The 27,780-nt window shown below is 34.5% G+C and overlaps 2 protein-coding genes across 5 annotated transcripts; one reads left to right on the top strand and one right to left on the bottom strand.

Moving 5' to 3' along the window:
- The first annotated feature begins 606 nt into the window (after positions 1-606).
- LOC117323475 (protein farnesyltransferase subunit beta-like) lies at positions 607-15,605 on the top strand. Its single transcript, XM_033878723.1, has 13 exons — positions 607-705; positions 1,660-1,727; positions 2,077-2,161; positions 2,483-2,574; positions 2,838-2,887; positions 3,447-3,543; positions 4,304-4,387; positions 4,737-4,823; positions 7,520-7,649; positions 8,095-8,227; positions 8,531-8,642; positions 9,092-9,206; positions 9,868-15,605. The coding sequence occupies exons 1-13, from the start codon at positions 613-615 to the stop codon at positions 9,964-9,966; spliced, it is 1,245 nt and encodes a 414-aa protein (XP_033734614.1). The 5' UTR covers positions 607-612; the 3' UTR covers positions 9,967-15,605.
- Positions 15,606-20,672: 5,067 nt separating this feature from the next.
- On the bottom strand, positions 20,673-26,749 carry LOC117323474 (protein max-like). 4 transcript variants are annotated; one of them, XM_033878718.1, is made up of 5 exons: positions 26,619-26,748; positions 26,411-26,476; positions 24,403-24,516; positions 23,548-23,671; positions 20,673-22,992 (listed from the first exon to the last, which is right to left on the bottom strand). In XM_033878718.1, exons 1-5 carry the CDS (start codon positions 26,655-26,657, stop codon positions 22,832-22,834), a joined length of 504 nt encoding a protein of 167 aa, XP_033734609.1. In that variant the 5' UTR covers positions 26,658-26,748; the 3' UTR covers positions 20,673-22,831. The 4 variants fall into 4 exon arrangements, with proteins under 4 accessions (XP_033734609.1, XP_033734610.1, XP_033734611.1 ...); XM_033878719.1 differs by having other exon boundaries at positions 24,409-24,516; XM_033878720.1 differs by lacking the exon at positions 26,411-26,476 and having other exon boundaries at positions 26,619-26,749.
- Positions 26,750-27,780: the final 1,031 nt, after the last annotated feature.

Genomic DNA, 27,780 nt, shown 5'->3' with positions numbered 1-27,780 from the left:
TCCATATTTAATTACGGCTGTAAAACAATAGACAGCATTTCCCTCTATGAAGGAAAATGAGACAGAATATGCGCGGGAAAGTAATACATTTAGACTGCAGATTTGAGGTATTCTTTAGCTTTATATCTCTAAAAACATTTCCCATGAAACTATCTTTTGTATAAAGAATGTAGGCCAAATTATGTTGCATATTTAGCTTAAAACGCACATTTCCAGAGACCTAGCTACATCATTAGGATAAAGGCAGAGACGTATATTGTATGTGATATACTAGTATACGTCTCTAATAAAGGCTAAGTTTAGGCATTTCTAACAGAGACCTATATATACTAAATTAATAAAGGTCTCTGTTTCTAAGAAGTATTGTAGATGAAATCATCGCTATAACATTCAGTAATACCAATCAATATGAAGATATGAAAATTTCATTTCATTTCGTGAGAAAACCATCAGTATTGCATGATCAATGCGACATGGTTATGTTAAAAATTCCCATTAGAGATCTAGGGCCTATCTATTCGAATTTGGCTCTCTCAGCAGTAGATAATCACAGTTATCTCCCTTGCGAGGATATTGTTATTGGAGGTAGAAAAGTTGGTACCGATAAGCAGAATGGATGACAGTCGACTCCGGTGTGTGAACAAGAAGATTGAAAATGAAAGATTCGACGATGAAGATAACCCAACAGACTCTTCATATGAACAGGTGAATATTCTCGAATATAATTTAACGATACATCCATAATGCTTTAAGAAAAGCTATGTACCTTTCTCTGTCCGAACTTCAAATTTGCCTAACTGTCATGTTGTTCCTATATCGTGTGGAACAGCTGCAAAACCGGCCTCACAGAGTACTAGATTTACCGTTTCTTAATGAGAGCGTCTGCTGTCTTGATATAAGATTGATTATATTTTATATAATGCTATAAATTGAGTACACAGAAATATTACGGATTCCATATATTATATGAAAATATATTTGATATATCTACAGTAGTCAAGTTAGAAATACTTACATTAGCTTAGATATACTGTACTGTAAATGATTGATGGATGAGAACAGGTGTTACCTATTACTTGATGTGATGGACAAGTCCAGATGCGAAAGCGTTTCAGTTAGATTGTACAAAACGAGAGAGGCATACACAGGTCAGCCTAAATGATCAGTAAATTCAGCTTTGAATTTCTAGTAAGTTATAGTAACTAGCAACGTTAACAAAACAGCTGTAGGTAATTGTTATACAGACCTGGATTAACCATTATCCCATGATACCACACAGGCTTGCCAATGTTGCTTTGGTCAATCACGAAGCCTGGGCAACATATACATAGTGGTACTGTATTGCCATAACACTCTTCATGTTACTCCTATAACATAAGAGGCCGCTGGTCGGCTCTTTCTCTATCGGGTATGATTTTGCCGACTGCGACAGCGCCTGTCAAAAGTATCTCGCTGTGTAAAACATCTAACATTGTTGGAGTATTTTCATGCACAATGTTCAAATAATAGTTTCAAAAAATACCGCAATGAATTGACAAATTTATGTTCAGCGTCAATATGTGACAAAACAGGCTAAAATAGCTAGTGGAATTGCTTTAAATATCTCATGATCAAACATTGTTTTCTCAAATTGTGTAATTAATATTCCATATTTTACAGATGCATGTTGAAGAATCAGTGGGGAAAATATTTAGGCATTTTAAGAGCAGACTAGAGTTAGATAACAGGTAAGTTATCATGTATATGGGAAAATGATAAATGGATTCCGGATGAAACGTGTCCTAAAGCTTTGATAATTAACATCAAAAACATTGACAACTGCATGGATTTTCTTGATACAATTTGTTAACCGTAACTCATGAAACATTTTATTTTATCATATGCTGGTACTTGTTATTAAGTGAACATCTGATCCAATTATCAATTATAATTGAAAATATAGATAAAAGAATTTATTATGCCATCACTGAGCAGCAAATTGGTATGATAAGATTATAAATAAGAAAGTTTGAACTTATAAAAAGTTGAATGTCACAAAACGCAGTTACCTGATCAGTATTTCTGTTTCTATTTCAGCTTAGAAGAACAACCTGTGCTGAACAGACACTCTCATATAGCATTTTTGTTGAAGGGTTTAAAAGCTCTATCATTATCATATGAGGTAATAAGTCAGAAGTAGATTTTGAATCTTCTTTGCTCTAGTGTGACATTTAAAGTCAGGAATACAGAGAATTTTATTTGTGTGTCCTGGTCAAAACAAGTTCAATAAGTAACTAAATTTAAGCATATAACAACTGACTGAACCAACACATATACCAGTATGTCTGTCTGTGGACCAGACACACACAGTAAATTGACTGATTCTAATAATTGACATATCATTGATCAATCCAGTAATTTTATATGATAAACAATGAACTATACTCTGTATTTAATGCATTGATAAGCCAAAAAATTAACATCAAGGATGGCCTTCTTGCAGTGTCTAGATGCTAGTCGACCATGGTTGTGTTACTGGATTCTTCATAGCCTTGAACTGCTGGAAGAACCTCTCCCTGAGGACACTTTGTCAAAGTAGGTTATGTTTGGTGACATGGTGTCAATATTCAGTTCTTTGCCCTAAATTTATTAAAAGACTTACATTTATTACTAATAATTTTCTTTGAATTTGAATAGAGAGACAGAAAGATTTTCTGCTTTGATTGTTATCTGTATTGTAATTTGTTTATAAGAGTTTTTACATTGAAAGATTAAGACAATTAAATATGACTTATTCGCAGTATGAAATTAATATTTTTTCCTGAAAGTGATTTTATTTTTGAATTCTTTACTTTCAGTGTTGCACAGTTTTTGGGGAAGTGTCAATGTGCGAGTGGAGGATTTTCAGGTATTCAGTAAAAAGCAACAATACAATAATAAATCTTATCAGTAGAGTAATAACATGTATCAATTTATCAACAAAAGACTCAAAAATACATTGAGATTATACCAAGCTATGTATTACACATTATACACTGGGTTAAGGGACTATAACAGCTGTGGTGCTTGACTACCCGGCCAGTTGTATCTGGTTATCAAATGATATATTATAGCATGATACCATATTGTAGAGCTTGGTGCGAGTTGTTGTTGACCGAGCTATGTAACTGAAGGGAGCAAGGTGTTCTTACAGAGACTATATGTGTAGTGTCGAAAAATAATATTTGCTTTTAAGTCCTGGACCTGTTTTATAGAAAGGCACTAATCACCTACTCATTTTTTTAGGATAATTGTCAAAAAATCAGTCCATTTTTATAAGACTTTGAATTTAAGTTATTTCTAACTACATGTATTCAGATGAATTTTCTTGTTTATTGTTGAGTGATTCTGCGGAAAACCAAGTTGGCATATTTTCTTTTATATTTGATGCTGTTTATGTACATAAAATTGTGTGTTGTTTATTTAAGGGGGACCAGGTCAAGATGCACATTTAGCTCCAACCTATGCAGCTGTGAATGCATTATGCATCTTAGGTACGGAGGAAGCCTATAAAATTATAGACAGGTAAAAAACCCATACATTTGTGAATGTTCTGTTTGTCCAAGGCTATTATGTATATTTAGCCATAAAATTAGAGCACATGCTCATAAATGTGAAACAAAGAACCTTGAAAGATAAACCATTGTTAACATAGATTTTGAAGCAGATAACATGATAATAGATAATAAAAAAAATGACCCGATCTTTTAAAAATTAACAACAAAAACAACATGGCCAACAGGTGACAATCTTGGATTTTGACAATTAAAGGTTGTTACAGCTAGATCTCAAAAAGTACTGAAGGGATTGTTCTCAAATTTCACGTGTATGCTCCCCTTGTTCCTAGGTGTGCATATTCCTTTATAGGACCAACCTGACAACAACATGGTCAACAGGCAGCCATCTTGGATATTGGCAATGAAACTCTTTTTCAAATTTGAATGTAGAGGTTCCCCTTAGTCTCCAAAGAACTAAATGGATGAAAATGAATATGGTCCTCTTTGATTTTGACAATTGCAGATTGTTCCTGCTATATAGTGTTATATAAAGTTATTAGATATTTTGAAGGGAAAGGAAGAGAAAAGGTCAGTCTAGATCTTTCATTTGACTGATATGGATCATTCATTGGCAGGCACCAAGATCTCTCCGGGATCTCTTGTTCAAAATTACTTAAGTATTATAAGATTATCACAAAAATTGAAGCAGAAAGAAGTGTTTATATGTTATAATAATTTTTCACATTATTACTTATTAAGAATTTAAGATGTGAAATCTTTCTCTCCAGACAAAAGCTCTATACATTTCTTATGAAGATGCGGACTTCAGAAGGGGCTTACAAAATGCATGAAGGAGGTGAAGTTGATATACGGTAAGTGATACCCCTCTGCTACACATGGGGGGGGATACCCTGGTAAAAGTGTGTAGAATTGGTTTGTTTAAATGTTCTATATGGTGTTTTCCAAAAGGTGATAAACCAGGTAAGTGTGTTAGACTGTGTGGGAGTTAAGAGTGAAATGAGAGATGTATTGAGATGTATGAGATGTAGGCTGTGAAACCATGTCTCAGGTTTCACCTGTAAAGAAAATTACATGATTATAGGTCCATCCCTTCATATATCATTTCAACAGTTTTGACTTTGCTCTAACAAACTGTTCGAAGAGTGATAAAACATGGCCTTGATGTCCTAGTAAGGGAGATAACAAACATTTCTGTTACAGAGGAACTTACTGTGCAGCGAGTGCAGCACGACTGACCAACATTGTGACTCCGGCGTTATTTGATGGCACCCCTGAGTGGATTGTAAGGTAGGCTATCTTAACCAAATTTGTCTGTTTGTTTGTTTGTTTGCTGTGTTTATTACAGATGAACAGCTGGAGTCATTTTAAGGCAAAGTCTCCTTGTAGTAGCCAGGTGAGGGGACTATCACATGTCATCCAGAGCAATAATGGTTGATTGTCTTGCATAAGTCGCAACCAGGACAGCACAGGGGTGTCCGTCTTCTCAGCTTCCATGAGAAAGTTTCAAACACAAACCGCCCTGGATAGGGATCAACGCTCACGTCAGACCTTTACCCAAGGTCACATTGTACATGCTGTAGTAGCTGATAGTGTTATCCTTCTTAACCTGTCATATCTAGAAAATACATCTTTTAAACTTTAACAAATATATATATACATAAAAGATGAAGATTTTTAGCCCACCATCATCAGATGGTGGGCTTTTCAAATCGCCCTGCGTCCGTGGTCCGTCCCTCCGTCCGTCCGTCCGTAAACAATTCTTGTTATCACTAATCCTCAGAACGTACTGAAGGGATCTTTCTCAAATTTCATATGTGGGTTCCCATTGGTGCCTTGTTATGCATATTGCATTTTGAGACCAATCAGAAAACAACATGGCCGACAGGCAGTCATCTTGGATTTTGACAATTGAAGTTTGTTATCGCTATTTCTGAGAAAGTACTGAAGGGATCTTTCTCAAATTTCATATGTAGGCTCCCCTTGGTGCCTAGTTATGCATATTGCATTTTGAGACCAATCTAAAAACGACATGGCCGACAGGCAGCCATCTTGGATTTTGATAATTGAAGTTGGTTATCGCTATTTCTCAGAAAGTACTGAAGGGATCTTTCTCAAATTTCATATGTAGGCTCCCCTTGGTGCCTAGTTATGCATATTGCATTTTGAGACCAATCGGAAAACAACATGGCCGACAGGCAGCCATCTTGGATTTTGATAATTGAAGTTTGTTATCGCTATTTCTGAGAAAGTACTGAAGGGATCTTTCTCAAATTTCATATATAGGTTCCCCTTGGTGCCTAGTTATGCACATTGCATTTTGAGACCAATCGGAAAACAACATGGCCGACAGGCAGCCATCTTGGATTTTGATAATTGAAGTTTGTTATCGCTATTTCTGAGAAAGTACTGAAGGGATCTTTCTCAAATTTCATATATAGGTTCCCCTTGGTGCCTAGTTATGCACATTGCATTTTGAGACCAATCGGAAAACAACATGGCCGACAGGCAGCCATCTTGGATTTTGACAATTGAAGTTTGTTATCGCTATTTCTGAGAAAGTACTGAAGGGATCTTTCTCAAATTTCATATGTAGGTTCCCCTTGGTGCCTAGTTATGCATATTGCATTTTGAGACCAATCGGAAAACAACATGGCCGACAGGCAGCCATCTTGGATTTTGACAATTGAAGTTTGTTATCGCTATTTCTGAGAAAGTACTGAAGGGATCTTTCTCAAATTTCATATGTAGGTTCCCCTTGGTGCCTAGTTATGCATATTGCATTTTGAGACCTATTGGAAAACAACATGGCCGACAGGCAGCCATCTTGGATTTTGACAATTGAAGTTTGTTATCGCTATTTCTGAGAAAGTACTGAAGGGATCTTTCTCAAATTTCATATATAGGTTCCCCTTGGTGCCTAGTTATGCATATTACATTTTGAGACCTATCGGAAAACAACATGGCCGACAGGCAACCATCTTAGATTTTGACAATTGAAGTTTGTTATCGCTATTTCTCAGAAAGTAATGAAGGGATCTTTCTCAAATTTTCATATGTATGTTCCCCTCAGTGCCTTTTTATGCATATTGCATTTTGAGACTAATCGTAAAACAACATGGCCGACAGGCAGCCATCTTAGATTTTGACAATTGAAACTTGTTATCGTTATTTCTAAGAAATGCTGAAGGGATCTTTCTCAAATTTCATATGTAGGTTCCCATTGGTGCCTTGTTATGCATATTGCATTTTGAGACATATAGGAAAACCACATGGCCCCCAGGCAGCCATCTTGGATTTTGACAATTGAAGTTTGTTATCGCTATTTTTCAGAAAGTACTGAAGGGATCTTTCTCAAACATTTTTGTAAGTTCCCCTTGGTCTGTAGTTCTGCATATTGCATCTTGGGACCAATAGGAAAACAACATGGCCGACAGGCAGCCATCTTGGATTTTGACAATTGAAGTTTGTTATCGCTATTTATCAGAAATTGCTGAAGGGATCTTTCTGAAATTTCATATGTAGGTTGCCCTCTGTGCCTAGTTATGCATATTGGATTTTGAGACCAGTCAGAAAACAACCTGCCCGACAGGCAGCCATCTTGTATTTTGACAATTGAAGTTTGTTATCGCTATTTTACAGAAGGTACTGAAGGGATCTTTTTCAAATTTCATATATAGGTTCCCCTTGGTCCCTGGTGTTGCATTTTGGGACCAATCCGAAAACAACAGGCGGCCATTATCGCTAAATCTTAAATTTTATATATAGGTTTCCATTGTTTGAAAAGTACTAGAGGGCTGTTTCTGAATTTACACAGATTAGTAAGACTTAGAGGAAGGGAAAAGTAGAGAAAAGATCAATCTGACATGGAACCTATAAAGATCATTCAATAGTGGGCGCCAAGATCCCTCTGGGATCTCTTGTTTTGTTTTGTTCTTCTTTTCTTTTTGGATTTTGTGTTAAGTAATAAGGTATTTTGTTGACAGTTGTCAGACTTATGAGGGTGGATTTGGAGGTTGTCCTGGTATGGAGGCCCACGGAGGATATTCATTCTGTGGACTGGCAGCTCTATCTCTCATGGGACGGACAAGTCTTTGTGATCTCCGGGCATGTCTGGTATGTAAATCATAGTCAAAATTAGAATCTCGATGTATGATATAGCACCACACATGTATCACATTCTCACATAAGATGAACAATTAGTTTATCTAAATTAAAGTGGGGAAATCCCCAAAGAACCAACGTCCATTCAGTGTAGTTTAGGAAAAAGTTTGTCTTCTAGGTCTCGGGAGTTTGTCTGATGATGTAACTCCTGGTGGACCTGTTCTGTTAGTTAAAGCCTAAAACGTCTTTAGAAAGTCTTATTCCAAGTCTTGCGAGAAAGCATCAAACCACTAGGTTTGTAACTATTTCTTATACAATCAAATTCAATAAGTCAAACAGTTCAGAATAAGATAAGTGCTTAATAATACCGGTATATGCATGCTACTTTAATTTTGTTTTGCCTGTAAGACATGTACCTACTATAGAATTGTCTTTGTTCTTGGATTAATTCCTACAGAGGTGGACAGCCAACAGACAGATGAGATTTGAGGGTGGATTCCAGGGTCGTACCAATAAACTAGTAGATGGGTGTTACTCCTTTTGGCAGGCTGGTGCCTTCCCTCTGTTCCACATGGTCTGTTCCATGCAAGGTATGGTTATTGTAGTGACTCCACCTTAAGCAGCTATTAAATCTAATCAGTCCATGCAATAAAAAATTTGTTAATCACAAAATATTGATTGATATACAATGTATTTGATTTAAGAATTGTTTTGAAATTTCAAAGCGACACGATCATTCAAATTCAAAATAAACATAAACTTATCTGGCTGTTTTATCTGTTTAATTGTAATTGATTGAAATAGATTTCAGTGGTAAATTAACACTTAACTGACGTATATTTGACCTCAATATCTCAACATGATTTTAGTTTTATGAAACACTTTTCACACAGATGACCACTGTTTGAGTACAGAACGCTGGATGTTTGACCACGAAGCCTTACAGGAATATATTTTAGTCTGTTGTCAACACCAAGGAGGGGGTCTTATTGACAAACCTGGAAAGTAAGTGATAACAGTAAGGGATACTACAGCCAGTCATTGCTAGGGCCTAAGATATAATATCACCAATCATTGATGATGACAATGACGACAATAGCAATCTATATCAATGATGGTGTGGAATATGAAGAAGATGATATTTAATATTTTTGTGTCAAAGTGAATATTTGTGCAGATCTTAATCTATTTTGATCACTGTAGTAGAAAAAATGATTCGAAAAATAATATTGAAAAATAAATGAAATTAAAAATACTATTTCTATTTTATACAAATTTACAGTTTATAGAGAATCATTCTGTACATTTACCTATAGAGGCACTGTATATATTTATATTTTCGAATGTAGGATGCCATGAATATATTATATAAATGCACAACTTCACATGTCTGTGGCTGGCCCTTTATATGTATTTATTGAAAGTTTCAGGCCCTGATTATGTATTTATTTCAGGTCCCGTGACTACTACCACACCTGCTACTGTCTCAGTGGACTAGCAGTGTCACAACATTTCGCTGGTGGAAAACTCGCTCATCTTCACACAGTAGGATCCCAAGACAATGAACTGGTAACTATATCAATCTAATTAAAATTAGACTTGTAATTTCCACTCCTCTACGATACACTGGAATACAAGATTCAATGATGCTGAGATGACCTCATATGGGACATCGTTAGATCTTGCATTGAAGTGTATCATAGAGTATTGTAGAGGAGCGGAAATTACAAGTCTAATATTAATTAGATTGCTATATTTATTAAACGCACCTTGCTATGACCAGAAAATGAATTGATTTCATATAATGAAACTATTGGATTTCTTTAAAGCCATTTGTGATGGATTATTTAAAACACAAGGAATATTAATCATGAATTTGAATATTTTACAAAGATTATATACAGTTTCTTAGATTAATTTCTCAGTTTTATGAAAAATCATTCCCAAGATTACATTATGTTGCGAGTTCAGATACGTTTTGAGCGAATCATGTAACCAAAATTTTTGAAAGAAGCATGCAGGCAAGTCCAAAGATTTACAGGCAGCCCAAAAATAAGAGATTTCTGGCCTGTCAGAATCTTGATGATAACTTCATTAGATTCTATGGTTTAACACTCATTATGACAGTTTGAAGAAAAAGTACAGTGCATTGCAGCCAGTTCTGTACAAAATTAAAAAATCTGCTGTTTATGTGTGTTTTTGATTCTAAAATTCATCATTCCTATTGCAGAAACCAACACATCCAGTATTCAATATAGGAGTTGATGCTGTGGCTCACGCTAACATGTACTTTAACAAGTTGTCCCTACCTCAGGAGCCAGATGTATGACATCAAACATTGGTCAGCTCCATCAACGTCCTTCCCTGGTGTCTAGGTTCCAGGTCAGGTATTCAACAGGACAACGTGAGACAACATACTAGGGTATTACGTCTGTACGCAGGTACAGCTGGTATAGAAAAAGGAAGAAAACTTTGATGTGTCACACAGGAGAAAAAATAAGCAACTCGTGTCTACAAAGTAGATGTCAGCCATTGTGGTGTATATGAGAGACTAAGTGTATGGTAGCATATACATAAAAGTGATGAAAGGCAAGGGAGATTACCTGCGAGCTCCTTACACCTGATCCTTCAAGGTTCCGACGAAACAACAAAGTTACCCATTCTCAGAACATCAGGATCGGAATGACCAGTTGATTGATAGTTAAGGCTTAGAATACATACATAAAAAAATATAGGTATGCTTAAGTTCAAGTCTTTGTTCAATCAGTAAATCTGCTTTCCTTTATCGCAGTCCAAATGGTTTGACTGATAGGACCAGATTGGTTTGTTTATGAAATAAGGATAGACAGATTGCTCTTACAAGGGGGTTTGTTGTTTTCAGACGAGCCTTAACAAAGACTTTCAAAGCCTATATTAACACCAGCAGATCTTTCAAGATTTATGCCTGAAATGTTCCATTTAAGAAATTTATTAATTAGTTTCACTACATAAATAACATGGCCCTAGGTCACATGTTTCCCTCTACAAGTATCTCTTCAGTATCATATGATCAGTCATTGCGAGGTCTGGTCGTGTTTTATATGTATCACTGGTACTATGGACTCTTAATGTATAACATTAAGTGATTTATTTACGTAATTCATTTCATCTACTCAAAGAAAAGGTAGTTTCAGACTAGTGAACAATTTATTACCAGTATCAGTAAAGATAAAAGAAAATTGATTTTTAACTGAGATCTCTATAAATTTGAAAGGTTTTATGAAAGTGGTATACAAACCAGCACTTTATATTTTATACAGACTGTTATCGGCATAGCATCAGTGCATTGCAAATACAAATGTATATCATTTCTGTTAAGTATAGAAAATTATTTTGGACTTGAATATATTTTGATATCGATAAACCAGTGTTGTATACTAACTGGTAAGGTATATTATTTTATAGGCATACATTGTTATCTGCTGTATCTCACTTTATTATCCAGGGAATCAGATTAAAATGTCAATATTAGATATAATGTGGATCTTTCTTATAGCTGTAAACTGTTGCCTCTGTGGTAGAGCAAAACTATCTGCAGATTATTAAAATATTTCATATCTTCAAGACAAAACAAATAAACATTTACACAGTTATTGTTTTAGGAATTGGTGTCATGATCCTGTAACACATATAACTATTGCTGATAAACTTTTAATATAAAACCTGCCACAGATTTTTGTTGGTTTGTAAGCAATGATAATACATTTTATTACACCATGAAATATCCTCATAAGTGTAGGTATTCTTTATTGTGTTACACTTCCCATCAGATTTCTGTAGTTCTTGAAACACCGTAATCTATTCTGTCAAAATGAGATAGGTGATGTCACAAAAGTGGTCATATGATCAAATGGTGTTATAGTCCCAGAACACATACATGGTGTAACAGGGTTTGCACTGGGCATTTCATAAATGGGGTCCTTTTCAGATAAAATGGAGTCCCTGTGAATAATTTGAATGGAGCTTCCAGAAAAAAATGGGGTCCTTTCAAATTTCTTTGATTCAAAAGACTATGGGGATGGCTTCAATGCAAACCCTGGTGTAATATGCTCTATCAATGGGATGATGCAGAGCAAATGTAAATTGATATCAATATATATATATACAAATATTTGTGTTGCATTTATATAGTGTCCAAGTCGACAGATTTTAGAATACAATTTGTAGTGTAAACAGTCTGTATGTTTAATGTATATGTTATTAGACTAGTTACACGTAGACACGTGTCTAAAAACCATATTCACAAATATGTTCTCAAAGAGTATCTTTATAATCTGTGTGAAACTGTTGTGATGAGAAAGAAAATATTGTTTATATAGACTGTGTCCCACTAGAGAAAGAATGTATTGTTTATATAGACTGTGTCCCACTAGAGAAAGAAAATATTGTTTATATAGACTGTGTCCCACTAGAGAAAGAAAGTATTGTTTATAAAGACTGTGTCCCACTAGAGAAAGAAAGTATTGTTTATATAGACTGTGTCCATCTAGATTGTGTTTTACAAATGAAAATTTATATATATCTATATTAAACATTCGATATGTTACTGCATTTACACATATAGTGTTCCAGTATAGTAAGTTTAATGTAACATTAACAGATGTGATATTCTGGACTTTGGTTGTATGTATAAGAGATGCGTAAATATGGATGCATGGAATGCTTTGGTATACAGTGTAGTTATGGTACCGTACTGCTCTAATGCTTTAGTTTCTGTGTAAATGTATTGAATGTTGAAAGGTCTACACATAAAATATATTTGAGTAATAGTTTGATTTTGAGAGATCATGTTTTAGATTAGAAAATTGAGGTTAGACAAACCGTACATGTAATTATTTCTTGGTCTGTGCATACCAGATAGATATCACCAAAGTTGTTTGTATCACAGGGATTTGTCACAGATTCCCAACACATGGTCCATACACTTTAGAAGTGGATATTTTCGCTTAGTCACCTTCCAAACTGTTCACGGTGTGGATATTTTCGCGCTGTCATTCATACTGAATATATATTCTAGGGCTTCTATGTTATTTTTCCTTTTCTATAGATAAACCGTATATTCCGAAATCTCATTCTTCTCACTTTTCAAGTTATTATAGCTATGTCTCAAACACTTGACCGACCATAGCAAAGTTACACATCACAGACAACATGGCGCTTAAATGCCGACATGGTTTACCACCAAGAAATTGCTTCTTGGATTTTGTTGTATTTAGTTTATTTGGTTGAAATATACGCATGTCAATATATTTACATGTTAAAATGTTCGTGTGTGGATATTTTCACAGAAATTTAATGATCGCGAAATAAGTAAAAAATTTCGTCCCCCGAACAATTCCACTTTTACTGTGTATGTATATATGCAGAGTAGGTTTGGAGTTTATGCCAAGTCCCTGTGATTTGTATATTTATTTATCATCCAATGATCTATCAGAGTTACTTCCCTTTCTTTCACTTGGTGGTACAGCAATAGTTTGTCAGCTGATGGGGGGCCGAGAATGGGTCAAAATGGAAAAATAATGGCGGCAAGACTGATATGGAACATACATGAATCGGGTTGTCAATCCAGACAACTCCTATGATTTTTTAAGAGAAACTGATATAATGACAACCAAAACCTTAAGTATTTCATTTTAGCTGTTCCTTTAGTAGTTTTACATTTACCATAAAATCCTTAGCCATGATCTTTTTTTTATTTTGCTTTATATATGCATAATGTCAACATAATCTCATAGAAGCATTTAATAGACTTGTACAATATTTTTGATTACTGTAATAGTATAGAAGCTCAATGAAGGACTGTTGAACTTGTGTCATGGTGCAGCATCCCTTCAACATATGTCAAATTTTTCATTAAGGTGCTAATAGTTCAGAATGTGGGAATAGACTTTGACTAGATTTGGTCTGGAGAATTTGACCAAGGGTCTATAATTCTTTTGGCAAAGCTCATTAGCCAAAAGAAAGTTGGGGTATTTAAGTTCGGTGAATAAACTATGAATCTTCTTTTGAACAAAGAACTCTGCAGTGTAACGGGCTGTCCGCCATAACATGAAGATCTCAAATTGGGAAAATCGAATTTTACTACTATGGAAATTTATTTTGAAGTGATAAATATCCTCTGGACAACTTGTTTTGAATATGGTATCAAACTACAGTGTTACAGTAGATAAAACAGTTCTAGAACTTGTCAAAGATGACATCATGTCACCTAAACATGATTCAACATTACACAAAATGGTGAAGTGCTATTATTTTTATTTTCCTTAGTTACTGTAAGTACTAAATGTATGTTGAGCATCTCATTAAGTTCTGCCAGTCAATATACATTTTAGAGATATTTGTGTGATCTAAATCATAAAGTCTTGTTTATACAATATTGATACAGAATAAATGATCATAACAATGTTTCAATTATTCATGTGTGTGCCACCTTTTGTTTTATTGGTTAATGATGAGGAAGAGAATAAAGTGACATCATGTGATATTATGTAGATTTCATTGATTTTATGTAGATTACTTGCTGTACATGTGACAGCAGGTTTAACTGTTGTGTGGTAAAATACCCAAGTAATGTTTATTGGGGACCAGAAAAGTTGGACCAAATGTGGTAAATGTATGTTGTTGTGTTCCAAATTGTTAATCATGAATCATTTCAAAAAGCTGCCTTTCAATTATTGGTGTTCCAAAGAAGAATACCAAATAAAGATAATTAAAGGGTTCTTAAATGTTGTGCGTGTTGTATCACTTCATACGCATTTCCAATTCAGTGGGTTAATAAGATCTAGATTCTACAGAGAGACATGTAAATTTGAAGCATGCAGAATGTATTTCTAATCTGGGAACACAGCTTTTCCTGTGTTCATGTGTACCAGTAAGTTGTTTGTATAATTATATTTTGGTGTAGGGGAGGGAGAATGGGGGGTCAGCATTGAAAGGAGACAATGTTTTTTTTTCTTAGCTTTTCTAATTACATCACATATTGGCTGTAACAATATAAGCCAATGAACGAAACTTGAATTGAGGGTTCAACCATGTCAAAAGAAGATGTAGTGTTATAAAGTAAATTAGCATTGCCTATAAGTAAAATATTAAATACATGTAATGAAGTACTGTTTAGATTGTAACTTTTCAACACATGATCTTTCACCACAATTACCTGTTAGATATACAGTGATTTCTACGAGGTCATAATGATCTTCACTGCCAGGTCAACTTTATATGAGTGCAAATTGCTCTGTGATGTCTTTTCTTGGTTTAAAATGAAGAATTTCTTGATGATGCATGTTTGTACTCTTAAGATAATTTATGTGCATAGTAATCAACAGGCAGTGTGTATTGCACTGTATTTTGGTCACTGAGACTCTGCTTGGTGAAAGGTTGAAATACAAAGTACATGTACATGTAATTAAATTGTAAAAAAGATTGGCTTCTTAAGGAAAAATGTTTTTTTATTTAGAAACATGCATATAATGTATGACATACATATGTTGTAGTTTGTGAAATCATTGATTACTTTAAAAGTTTTAGCTATGTATTAGTCTTTGAACAAAATAGATCGGGTATGTTGAAGTTTTATGGTTTTTGCTAAAAATGCTCCCCTTTTCTGCTTTCTGAAAGGAAAAGAAGCATATTTTGCTTAAAATAACATCCATTGTCTTAAGTATAAGAACATTTGAGTTGTTTCATTCATGATCGGTCTATGAATACTTGGGAAAACCATTTTTAAAGATATCTTTTAATACAGGTATTTAAGATACTGATATTATTACATTTTAGAAATATTAAGACCTTATGTATTCATTGGAAGCAAAAATTTTAATGACAAGAATACATGTCTCTTATTTGGTTCCTTCTACTAGGTTTTCATTATTAAGTCTGCAAATGGACATTGCTCACTCAACCGGAAATAAAGTAGATTATGAAATAATATAAGATTTGTTGTCATTTTTCCTGCTTAAAATTTGTGAACATTACAGTTTTACTAATTCTGTCTCACCTTCACTAAATATGATCTAAATTCATAAAGATTCATCATAAATACTGTACATATATGTGTGCACCATGCTTCATACATTGTTCAAGTATAAGAATACCACAGTGTTTCAGGGTGCCCAGATCAGGTCACAGTTACTATTTAAAGAAAATCCTTGTCATTACGCTAGCAAATCATTTTAAACTGATTTTGGTAAACAGATATAAATTATATTGGTCAAATATGAGAATACAGTAAAACATGTTTATAATCCCAGGGGACCAACTGAATCAGTTTGTTATATTGATAGTTCGTATTACATGTATTACAAAGGGCCTGTTTCCAGTAATGTTAATTCTCCATAGGAGCCTGCCCCCGTATAATTTCTTATCTAGCTCAACTACAGTTTTTTTCTTTTCCGAAGAATAATTTTACACCTTTCCGACACCCAGATTTCATAATGTCAGTGAAAATGTATTTTTATAAAGTTGTCATTTTGAGCATCAAAGACATAAGGTCGTAAATAAAAGAAGGTTATCTCGAAATTGTAATTCGCAACATAGTATAAATTTCTTTTGATAAATATTTCCAAAACATCGTGTTTATTCATAAAACATAAAACAAAATTTTCTCGGATGAAAATGCACTTGCAGAGACACAATTATGAAGAAAAATGCCATAAAATTGCAATTTTCTCCCGTTATATAGTTTTGGATGCAAATTTCCATCACAAAATCGGATAGAGCTTTACTTGTTTCATATGTGTACCAAAAATCAGCTAATTCCATGTGGTGGAACGTTCTCATATCGCCGCCTGAATGTGGTTGTAAATTGAAAGAAAAGGAGAAATGAGTAACAACCTTGTCTGAAACCCTATTATATAGCTTATTATATACAAAATTTTATATTGAATATCAGAGCGGATATTTTCATGACAGTTTTATGATATCTAACGACTAAATAAACAGTATCGATATAAAGATTTACACTGAGGACACCCTGATACATGAATACAGTTCTATCTCAAGTTGTCATCTTTTGAATTTTCTGATTGTGTGGCCTTGTACATTTATCCGTATCTTCTTGTCTTTGTCTATACGTTTACGGAATCATTGACTCGACGCTAGCTATTCTTGTCTCACTTTCCTTGTTTTATTGTCCCATCTCTAAAGCGTTGCGACTCTGTCAGGGTTGGGACCCTGACTTGTCTCACTTTCTTTGTGCCTGCCGACCACGCCATCGTTCTATTGCGTTCAGGTTCAGTGTGCCAGATAGATCAGGGACAGAGCTAACTTTTCTCCATGCCATCTTATCAGAGAATATGTCAAGGTCATGACCTCGCTATGGGATAAAGAAAATGTCAAAAAAAAAATTCTCGATCTGAGAATTTTCTTCACCGTAAATAAAAGAGTATGATGCACTGAGACGGAATTTGAAAATTTTTTGATCATCGGATAAAAAATGACAGAGATATGGCACTTTGAAAATTTCAAAGTTTTCCCCGCCAAAATTAAAAAATCGAGCAAAAATGCCTAAATTTTTTTCAGCTCCTTCATTTAAACACATACAGACTTGATATTTGGCACAACCATAGAACATAAGAGTGGCTACAAAAGAAGTTATTTTTCACTGACCTTGAACTTCATTCAAGGTCAAATAATAAAAAAAAAAATAAACAAAAATTCTTTTGAATCAGGTTCTTTGTTCTTTCGTTTTTTTCCTTAAACAATCAATGCATCTTGTAGTTCATTGGCGGGGCTCACTTTTCTCCGCGATATGTTATCAGAAAATATGTCAAGGTCAAGGTCTAAGCGCGAGATCAAATCAAGGTAAAAAAATTCAAAATTAGTTATTTTTTTGACTGCATTGCAAAGTGCATGAATAATGAAGACGAACGGTTCAAGTTTTATGGTCGTGCGATAAAAAATGCCGTAGAAATGGCACTTTGAAAAATATTTGTTTTCCCGCCAAAATTCAAATTTTCCCAAAAATGCACTTAATTACCCTCTGCTCCAAAATCTTTACATACACAGATATTATATTTGGCACAGTGATAGCATGTACGGATGCCTACAAACTTGATTGCTTTTCAATGACCTTGACCTTCGTTCAAGGTCACAGAGGTCAAATGATCAAAAATCGAAAATTTCAAATTCTCTTTCAAACGGTTAATTTTTATTGTATATTAAAGAAAAAGTTTGTTTGAAGATGTTTGCAACGTTTCCAGGTCAAACGTCAGCTTTATCTCAGAAAAAATACATAGGAAACATTTAACTGCCAAAATTAAATATTATCCTACAATTACACTTGAAATGTTTTTCCTCCAATACTCTGACACCAACAGACTTGATAATTGGCACATATAAAGCATTAATGACTGGCTACAAAAGGTATGCACATATTTGACCTTGACCTTCGAAGTTCAAGGTCACAGAGAGGGTTGAAAGCCAATTGATCGGTTAAAGAAGGGAAGCGAAGAGAAAACGAAGAGAAATCGTAGGTAAAACGTACAAAAGCGTTCGTCAGAACGAGAACATGTCTGCAATCATTTTCTAGTTGGAAATCCTGTGTTTTGATCTTGATCAAATTTGTTTGTTGTTCTGTCTATTTGTCAGCTAATATCTTCAACCACGGGGACTTGTGAAGTAGCCATCTTGGATTTTTGAAAGTGTTTCTCTCACTTCTTTTCATATCTGTGTACATATTCTCAACATACCGAGCAAATACTCTCGTGTTTTTGTTAATTATCTAAAGAAAGTCGAAAATCGGCAATTCAACCATAGGCTAATTCAACCCAAGATTTGAAAATGTTCCACCACTTACATGTTGATGATTTTTCCTCTCATCAATAGCATATTACGTACTGTTTAATAGGATAAAAATTGGTTTGCATCCAACGCCCATAAAAGGGTGTATTCTCTAAAAAACACAGTTTTTGTGTCTAAAATGTTATCATCGAAAATGGCATTTTTGAGATTGTTTCTTCCATAAAACAGCCAAATGGCGCGCTGGAAACATGATTTTTTGTCACAATCATGCCATGAATGTATCCTTTACGGTGACTATCATTTGATTAGATTTTCATTAATATTTTACATAACATGCACATTTTATCAACACTTAGACAGCTTCTGAAATGTACAACTTTGAGGAGCCATAAAAAACAAACCAAGTGACCTAAATCTTTATACTTTATAGATTTGTGACCACAACGGCATGGGCAATGCACCACCAACAGGAAATTTGAATCAGAGAAGGGGCCATTTTGGAAACAGGCCCTTTATTGTTTTTTGCCTAAAAACTTCGCTGTATGAAAATTTTAAAATAAAAATACAAGCAAGCAAGTACGATTAAAAGCGTTGCAATTATTTTAAGTCGGTTATAATCTAGGTCATTTATATGCAGATACTAACTAGTGCTGATTACCACTTTATTGAGGATACTTAATAGTCTAGCTAGGTTTATTCATGTAAGCTAATTTTTTCAGCCTTCATTCCAGTATACTATTGGCCCAATATCAGGTCTCGGAAGTCTCTTGGCTATTGAGAAATCATTGTTTAAAGATTTAACATATTTTACCCCGTGACCGTGAATATATTTCAATGTCATTCATTTGAAGAAACTTGGTAGCCTTTCACCCCAGCATGCTACAAGACCAATATCAATTCCTTTGGCCTCTTGGCTATTGAGAATAAAGATTTTAATCTATTTGACCCAGGTGACCTTAAATGAAGGTGAAGGTAATTCATTTGAACAAACTTTGTAAAGTTGTTTTTAACGATTTTAGTTGTTTTACCTTTGACCTGGAACACAGGTCAAGGTAATTCATTTGAATAAAATAAGTAGCCCTTCATCCCAGCATGCCAAAGGACCAATATCAGGTCTAATGGTTATTGAGAGAGAAAATTTGACACCGGATGGCCACCACACCATGGCATAAGCTCACTTGCCCTTCGGGAAGGTGAGCTAGCAAAGGTCACAACAGGCTGTGTTGCGATGATCTTGAGTTATTTGTATGCGTCTCTAGATATGTGCCTTCAAATTATAGAACTACCCTGGTACACATAAAAGGCTTATTGACCTTATATTAAGTCACCTAAGCCATAATGTTAAAGTCAATTTGAATGACCCATTTGACACATACACGACCATCAACCGCTAGGGTCAGTCAAGACCAATATGTGCAAACCACCAACTGCCATCCAATGGTGATAATTCTAACCAAATTTGAATTACTTCCAATGGCAGTCCAACAAATGATCCTAAAAAAAATCATTTCTATTTATAAATTATAGTTAATTTTACCCCTCTCCAAGGGATGCAAGACCCGAGGTTCATGAACTTCACGATTTTGGTAAAGCACCTCAAGACTCTTCCATCTACGAATAGATCACCCGAGACTTTGTCTCTGTGACCTGTTTAAGTTTTTTTTATAAACAAGAGAAATCATGAAGACAACATTATTTTATATAAAGGGTCAAAAGCTCAAGGTCATTGGCACTATAAATATAATATATATTTTGGAAAGTTCCCTTTGACCAAATGAATTCAAAATTAACACAGTACTTTCCTACCGGCACAGCTTGCCTGGAATTCCTTTTTGATGTAACTGGTCAACTGTCAAGGTCACTTTTACCATAACTAGAAAATTGATTTCCAGACAATAATTCAAGTTATTTGGACTGGTATAACACTCTACAAAACAGTCCTTTGGCTATGAACTGATCAATATTTAGCCATAAACAGATCTATATATTGTTGAAAAGTCCTTGTATGAAGAGATAAGAGATGTACTCAAACACTAATCCGAGATTTAAGGTGAAAAGGTTAGAAAAGGTTTCATTATTATATTGGTATGTGATCATGATATTACACCTTCTCAGAGGCAGTGAAATGTGTGAAACAAGTAACACAGCAATACTAAACCGACCAACTTTGAATGATGATTTAAATTTTATACAATTGCAGGCTTATTTAATCTTTGATGTTGCTGAACTTGTACTGAAAGCAAACAAAGACATCCGAATGATTTTACATGTTTATTAATTTGTACAACATTCACATCTACCTATAAGTCAGGTGTGTCGTAAGTCCAGATATACAAAAGAATGAGTAATGACATGACTCAACTCAGCTACACAAAATAGACCAAGCCGAGACTAGGAAACGACACCTCCAAACTAAGGGCTCCCTGTTGGGAAGACAGAATCACAAATCTCTTTGTTACAAATCCCTCTTTTAGAGTTAAATGTTTGATTTTTGGAATTTGGGATTTGTAAACAAGATAAAAATATGCTTAAAATTTACATTTATACACAAATATTTCATGTTTTTACAACTTTGTGGTCTTTGATTATGTTTTAAACCAAAAAGGATTTCAATTTGTATATTATCTGGATGCTTTCCGAGTGTTTCAAACTAATTAAGCACCCTAATTCTGTTGCAACCATTACCACTTTCAGATTGATATCCCTTGGGCAATGGCAGTCAGAAATATCGATGCTTCAGTTTCAAAACACTCGAGTTTTACTTTAAAATTATGTGGAAATTAAAAAAATCTCAGAAAAGATGTTGATATAAAGTTAAACAAAAGAAGGGCCAGACTAATGGACTAGGAGACCACAAATTCATAATCAGGTACATTTATTTCATTATTAATCATTATAGCACTTCTGTTCCAATAGATTTGCAGAATTAAGATGTTTTGTGCCAAATTCAACATTAGAATTAACAGCTATTCCATATATATACACTTTAAAACGTTATAGTTCATCTGTATATCACTCATACACAGTTTAAATTTGTTAAATAAAGCTAAAACACCCAATCTCATCTGTGTTTCTCACCTCTTTTCAGATCCTTAGAAGATTCACAACATGACTTGGATTACAATGAAAATCTAATCTAGCAGACATGTACATATGATACAGACTTTTAAAAAATTTCTTGTTGTAAGAGACAAGATTTTCAATAACTCATGAATCCTTGTCAAACTGAATCATTGAATCTACCGTAATACCATGTATAAAGCATAGAGGTGTATAAGAAAACTACACTTTCAATGTACAACATTCAAAACAATGACTTTTATCACCAAGAACATTTGCACCAATAGATGTTAAAGTGACACTCTTGCAGCATACATGTACAGCATTTATCATTGATTTTGGTATCAGTAAATAATATGTGTGACATTATACACTCAAGTTCACATCTTTTACAAATAGGTGAATTTAACCAAAGGTGTAAGAAACCAAATGATGCCAATTAACATACAGACATGGTACTTTGAATATGTAGTAGCTGGAAGGTACACTTTCAGGACATTGTTTGCACTCATAAGCTAGTAAGTATACAGGAAATTCACTTTACCCAAATGCCTGTTACTGAAAAATAATTAATTTTCACACGTTTCACCTTTAGTTAATTTCATGCATATGTCACTCTAAAATAAATAGACAAATAATTCATAAACTTAAAATTTCACCTGACATCATCTCAATATTACTCAGTAGTGGAAGTTGTGGGTTTTGTTAAGTTAATGTGCATGTAAGTACATTTCAAAGAATCAGTTCAGTTCAAACACCACCTTTTAAATGTATCAACCAGTACATACTAAAATAGCCTTGGCTTTTGACTGGCCCACAATTTATACAACTAATCAAAAGAAGAAAATGAAATACTAACTTCCTCTAGATTTATGACCATCTGTTTTTTCCACCTTTTTCAAGAGAAGCACTTTGATCAACTTATCATTTCTGAATTATTTTACAGTTTTAGATCTTAGATCTTCAAGCTTTAACAAGTCCTGGGCTTGATGTTTATAGTTGATTGCAATTGCTATCCACAGAGTGAGGGGTCAAAGCTCTCTCCCCTCAGATATTTATAAAAGAATGAGATCTAATTGAGTATGAATTCCACGTGGACTGTCTGACGTATATATATATCAATCACCAAATGCAGCAATGGGATTGAGCGTGAAGTTAAAAAAGTTATAAAACAGTTGTTCCATCTTATTCTGTACATTATGATTTAGATCCTGTTTGGCTTCACTCCACACTACATACACACTTGGATTTCCCACATGCCAGCGATATGTCTTTACACCAGCTTTCCGTCTAACCACATGGCCTGCCATCCGATAGTCACGACAGAAGAAAAAATATATAGCCTAATAATCCTGTTATTCAGTTTTTAACTTTTTCCGACGACCTTGTGATAGTTCACCTTCTGCTGAGCTTTCAGACTCAGATCCACCATCAAATGTCAGTGCACTATTTTTCGAGCTAACTGTGCCCGACTGGGCAAACTGTCCTGTACTCCTAGCTTTGTCCAATCCACGAACTGAAACAAACAAAATTTTACGCATATTTCAATATGGAATAGCAGTAGCTAGTGTTGGCATTTAGGTGATAGCTTCAATACTGAAGGGGAAAGATGGGGCTCACTCTCCACTCCTAAATTAATATAATCATATACAACAATTGAATCTCCTTTGTCAAAGAAGCTGATTTGAAATTAAATCACTTGCCACATATCAACTAGCCTTTTATATAATTACTTAAGGTATGCAATTGAAAAAGTTAAGACATATACTACTCTTCATAATTACATGGGAATTTTCACATTGTAGTGTTCAGCAAAGAGGCTATTAAGCAAAGGCATCAAAATTGTTTGACTTTGAACTTCTGGCAAAGACCTTAATTAAATTCTAATCATAAAATATGGTCATGATTAAGTGAAACATAATCTGTGAAACTGCAAAGTATGTCAGGGTTTAGAAGATTTAGTCTGGCATGGACATTTGTTGCAATATTTGACCTTAGACCATTACCACTGACCTTGACCTTTACATTAATTAAAATCACATTAAATCTAACATCACAAATAATGACTTACTTTGTTGTTCTAGAATTGAATTTTGCTTTTTTAAATCATCAATATCTTCTTGATGACCGTGATTTTTCTTCCTCATAAACTGGATATAATCTGCAGCTTTCTTCAGGATCTGGGCTCGGGATACCTACAAGTTTAAATCAAACCTTAACATCCGTTGCAATGTGTACATTGTCGACAAAAGACACAAAATTATATACCCGGGAACTTAAAAAATCAAGCAATTCTAGTTACATATTCTGACTTCAACATACATACAATCATCAGCTTTTATTGTTGTAGTTTTTCTTTTAGTTTTAAACAAGCACTTGCAATTTCCAAAACATTTTGCTCATTTCAGTTACATATTAACTTACTTTTGTTTCATAGTTTCACAACATATAACATTTTCACTGATATTGAAAAACAAGCTCAAGCTCATATCAATTCTTTGTCATATATTCAAGATAATGTAACATTTTAATTTTATATTTAATATGAATCAGAATCCCCCACCACCTCAAGTTTCATGTAGGTTGGTTATATATTACCTTCATAGGTTCAGCGTGCATCTACAGTCAATGGCTACAATTACTAAATAATAATCTTTAGCCATGTACATTGGTATTACATAAAGGGAAGACAGAGAATGATATATTCCCAGAGTAACTAGGATATAACAGTCCATATGCCTGTGTAAAAAATGGTCTTCTCCTTCCCCAGAATCACCATTCAACAATTGTAAATTCACACTTACATTCATACAATATGTATCAATGTAAGCATTTTTCGTTTCTGATGAAGAAAATGACCCTTCCCTGGAAGTACAGGTGTGAGATGTATATGTTTGTGAGATGTTAAATCTGACAGAACGTTTACGTTTACTTTCTCTCCTTGCAGGGCTGGTACAGAGTCTCTTAGGCTATGGAAACTCTCTTTTATGTGGTCACGTCTTTTCCTTTCCAAGGCATTATGGTGAGCACGCTTCTCAGACTGAAACAAAATCACTTCATTTTAATTTCTAAGTTAAAATTGAACTGCAATTCAAGATCCAGCGGCAATTTTTGCAATTTCTCCATTTGTATAGAATTATTCCTCTCCAATCAATGGGTCCTGCACCAATGCAACTTAAAATGAGAAGGCAATGCATATGGTATCTGTTTTATGTGTATTGCAATTGAAACAAAAGTGGATTCAACAGAAATTGGTGTGTTACCAGACTCATGTTCAACAGTAGGGAGATGAATTATCAAGACAGTGATAATTACTTAATACATACTTTTAGTACTGAATTATTCTTTTTGAGTTGAGATCCATAATAAAAACCATGTGAACTCAAGCAATAGCAAAGAAATTGATTTTGCATTTGTAGATATGGTGACCTTGACCTTCAGATCCGAGAAACAATCTTAAGATAGTCAGCACTTCACATGATCAGGAAAGCACCATTAGAAATTTCTCAAAATTGAGATTGAAGAGTTTATTAAAGGGAGTATAGGTCAAACTTAATCTCTTGTTTTTTAATAGAGAAAGTTATTTTGACCAAATGAACTTCATACCTGAAAAGCAATTCCATGCAAGTGCTTTTAGGAATGTATGCATTGTATTAAGTTTTGAGTTTGAGAGACTAAATTAATGAGAATGTTTGGTTTAATTTGGTTTCATAATGTTAAATGCCATATCAACAGCTATGGTCTACCCTGTGGATGAGGTGCATGCATGTACATGTGATGACTGTATTTTAGGAGGCTAATATAATTTGTATGTTCCTGTTTGCCTCCTTGTCACAGCCTGGAACAGTCAATGCCAACTTTGTAATGCTACCTCAGTTATAAGATTATAAGATTATGGCAGAAAATGGAAATTTGCATAAGAGCAACCAACAGCCACAATACTGATCCATGCTACACAATAACAAGAATATATGTTGCATCTAAAATAGGGTATTTATTAACTATCTTTTAGAAGGAATAGAATATGTCTATGTGGTAGTGGTAGATTGGAGGTTATATTTATTAGGTGGAATCAAAGGGAATTTGGATGCTGGGGTTCTCACAGTTAGTCTCTGCTTAAAGGCAAGCGTAGACAGTACATGCTTTCTTGTTACATCAATCTGATTTGGAATCTGGGTGAGCCTTTAAAGTGTAAGGAGTGTAAGAGTCAGGGGCAAGGTGGCAAAAAAAAGAACATAATTCAAAAAGGGCCAATGCACAAGCCGTTATTTAGTTGTATACAGGAATACAATTTCCCTTAAGTTTGGCCTTCTAGCTTAATAGAAGCCTAGGCCTAGATAGAGTTCCCCTAAATTCAATCAATGGAATTGCCAACTAGGAATTTCGAAGCTTTAAATCAGGTAGGTGTCATATATAGGTCCAGGTTGACAGCTTGAAACCAATGTACCATGTCCATCCCGTTAAATTAACACTGCTGTACAAATATTATAACCGGTTATTTGGAGAGGAAATAAGTGATGACGAAACAAATGAGGACCAGATCAATCAGGTAATTGTACTGGCATAATATTATGAAAGTTGGTACCATATGACATTTACATGTTTACATGTTGTAAACAACAAGTGGACCAAGGGATTCCAACAGTATCAGCATTCCATTGTAGCTATTTAATTACAAATGTAAGCTGACTGAAATATCCACAATATAATATTACAAAACAAAGAAAAACAAGAAGTTAAAAAGGTCATAATCAAAATACAAACGTCAAATTATGACGTGTACAGTAATCTCCACCGATTTGTACACATGCTTCTGCACATGCGCTAAAAACCAGATAAGGAATGTTGTAAAATTCTACTATTTATATCATCTGATCTCACTATCAGACTTTCTATAATAAATCTGAAAGACAATTAGGCATCAAAGTTTATACCTGTGACATAAACTCTGTGCCAGCAAGCCCGGAACCAAACGATGTCCCCAAATCATCGTCGTCCTCCTGTGAAAGCAATGAAGTGTAAAAATCACCGAACTTATTAACCTTCAGCTGACGAATGTTGCAGTATTTATTCCTCCCCAAACTGAAATACTTATATAAAATTAAACATTACGAATTTCCAAGTATAATAATGGAATCATACATCACTCTCTATATCCACATCTCTTTCCTCATCGCTCATTTTGATTTCCAACACCCATCCACCGCTCAGTGACAGCTAAGATGGCGGAACAAACAACGCCACGCGGTCTAAGCACGTGCTGTGAAATGTTTATTTGTTGACTCAAACTAAAATCTCTTTTGATTTTTCTAAAATCAGTCGAATTAAAAAAAAATATGTTTCTAATATTTCTATTGTATGTATATATCTAAAATTCATAGCATGTCTATAAATAATAACGAAAAGTTAGTTCCTGGTTTTACGACATCTAGAACGCCACTCGACAGGAGTTACGCCCCTTTGATAATAGATTTGTGATAATTTATCTCTATGCCTACAGAGCACCGTTTCGCTAGGCTATTCCTATTCCACTATAAGCCAGATATCACTTAGTATTTGGGTCTAATTTTTAGAACTTTTCTGTACATGAACACAACCATGTTTCTATCGCTTAGCTATATAAAAGCCTGATTCGACCAAATTTAGAATATGCAACACAAGTCTGGTCACCATCACTAAGGAAAGACCAATGCAAATAGCCATTGAAAATATCCAACGACGAGCCACAAAAAGAGTACACTCCATAAAAGATCTGCCATATCACCAAAGACTAAAAAAACTTGGGCTACCAACACTAGTATACAGACGTAAACGCAATGATGTCATTGAAGTTTACAAAATACTAAACAATACAGACATATTGGATAAAAACATGCTTTTCACGATGGCACAAACTAACACCAGAGGACATTAAAAAAAACTATATAAAAAACAGAGCAGAACGACAGTCACACAGGGAATTTTTAGTCGACGAGTGGTGGATTCGTGGAATTCACTCCCCAGTACAGTAGTAGAAGCCCCCACTCTAAATGTTTTTAAAAATCGTCTAAATAGACATTGGCACAAAGTACCTTTTAAGTTTTACCCAAGTTTTTATGATGCGCAACCGGATAACAGTGAGTTATTCCCACAAGATGCGTCAGAATTAGCTGATATCAGCTAACCAGCGAAGTCGAAGAAGAGGTATCAGGTATCAGGTAACAGGCAAGTGATATCTCGCATATTCAAATGGGCAGGGACTATGGAATCATCTCGTCAATTGATATTGCCTTATCAAGTGCAGACTGGAATAAGTAAAAGCATT

The sequence above is a fragment of the Pecten maximus genome, chromosome 3 (assembly GCF_902652985.1).
Source record: "Pecten maximus chromosome 3, xPecMax1.1, whole genome shotgun sequence".
Taxonomy (NCBI): Eukaryota; Metazoa; Mollusca; class Bivalvia; order Pectinida; family Pectinidae; genus Pecten; species Pecten maximus.
This window is presented reverse-complemented; position numbering and strand designations above follow the sequence as displayed.

What these genes read in the sequence shown, in the direction of transcription:
- LOC117323474 (XM_033878718.1), bottom strand. Translation starts at nt 26,657, where the DNA reads ATGAGCGATGAGGAAAGAGATGTGGATATAGAGAGTGAT. An exon ending in ATGTGGATATAGAGAGTGAT is followed by an intron (nt 26,477 to 26,618) that starts GTATGATTCCAT and finishes TTGCTTTCACAG; the next exon opens with GAGGACGACGATGATTTGGG. An exon ending in GCACAGAGTTTATGTCACAG is followed by an intron (nt 24,517 to 26,410) that starts GTATAAACTTTG and finishes ATTTTGTTTCAG; the next exon opens with TCTGAGAAGCGTGCTCACCA.
- LOC117323475 (XM_033878723.1), top strand. Translation starts at nt 613, where the DNA reads ATGGATGACAGTCGACTCCGGTGTGTGAACAAGAAGATTGAAAATGAA. An exon ending in AGACTAGAGTTAGATAACAG is followed by an intron (nt 1,728 to 2,076) that starts GTAAGTTATCAT and finishes TTTCTATTTCAG; the next exon opens with CTTAGAAGAACAACCTGTGC. An exon ending in CTTATTGACAAACCTGGAAA is followed by an intron (nt 8,643 to 9,091) that starts GTAAGTGATAAC and finishes TATTTATTTCAG; the next exon opens with GTCCCGTGACTACTACCACA.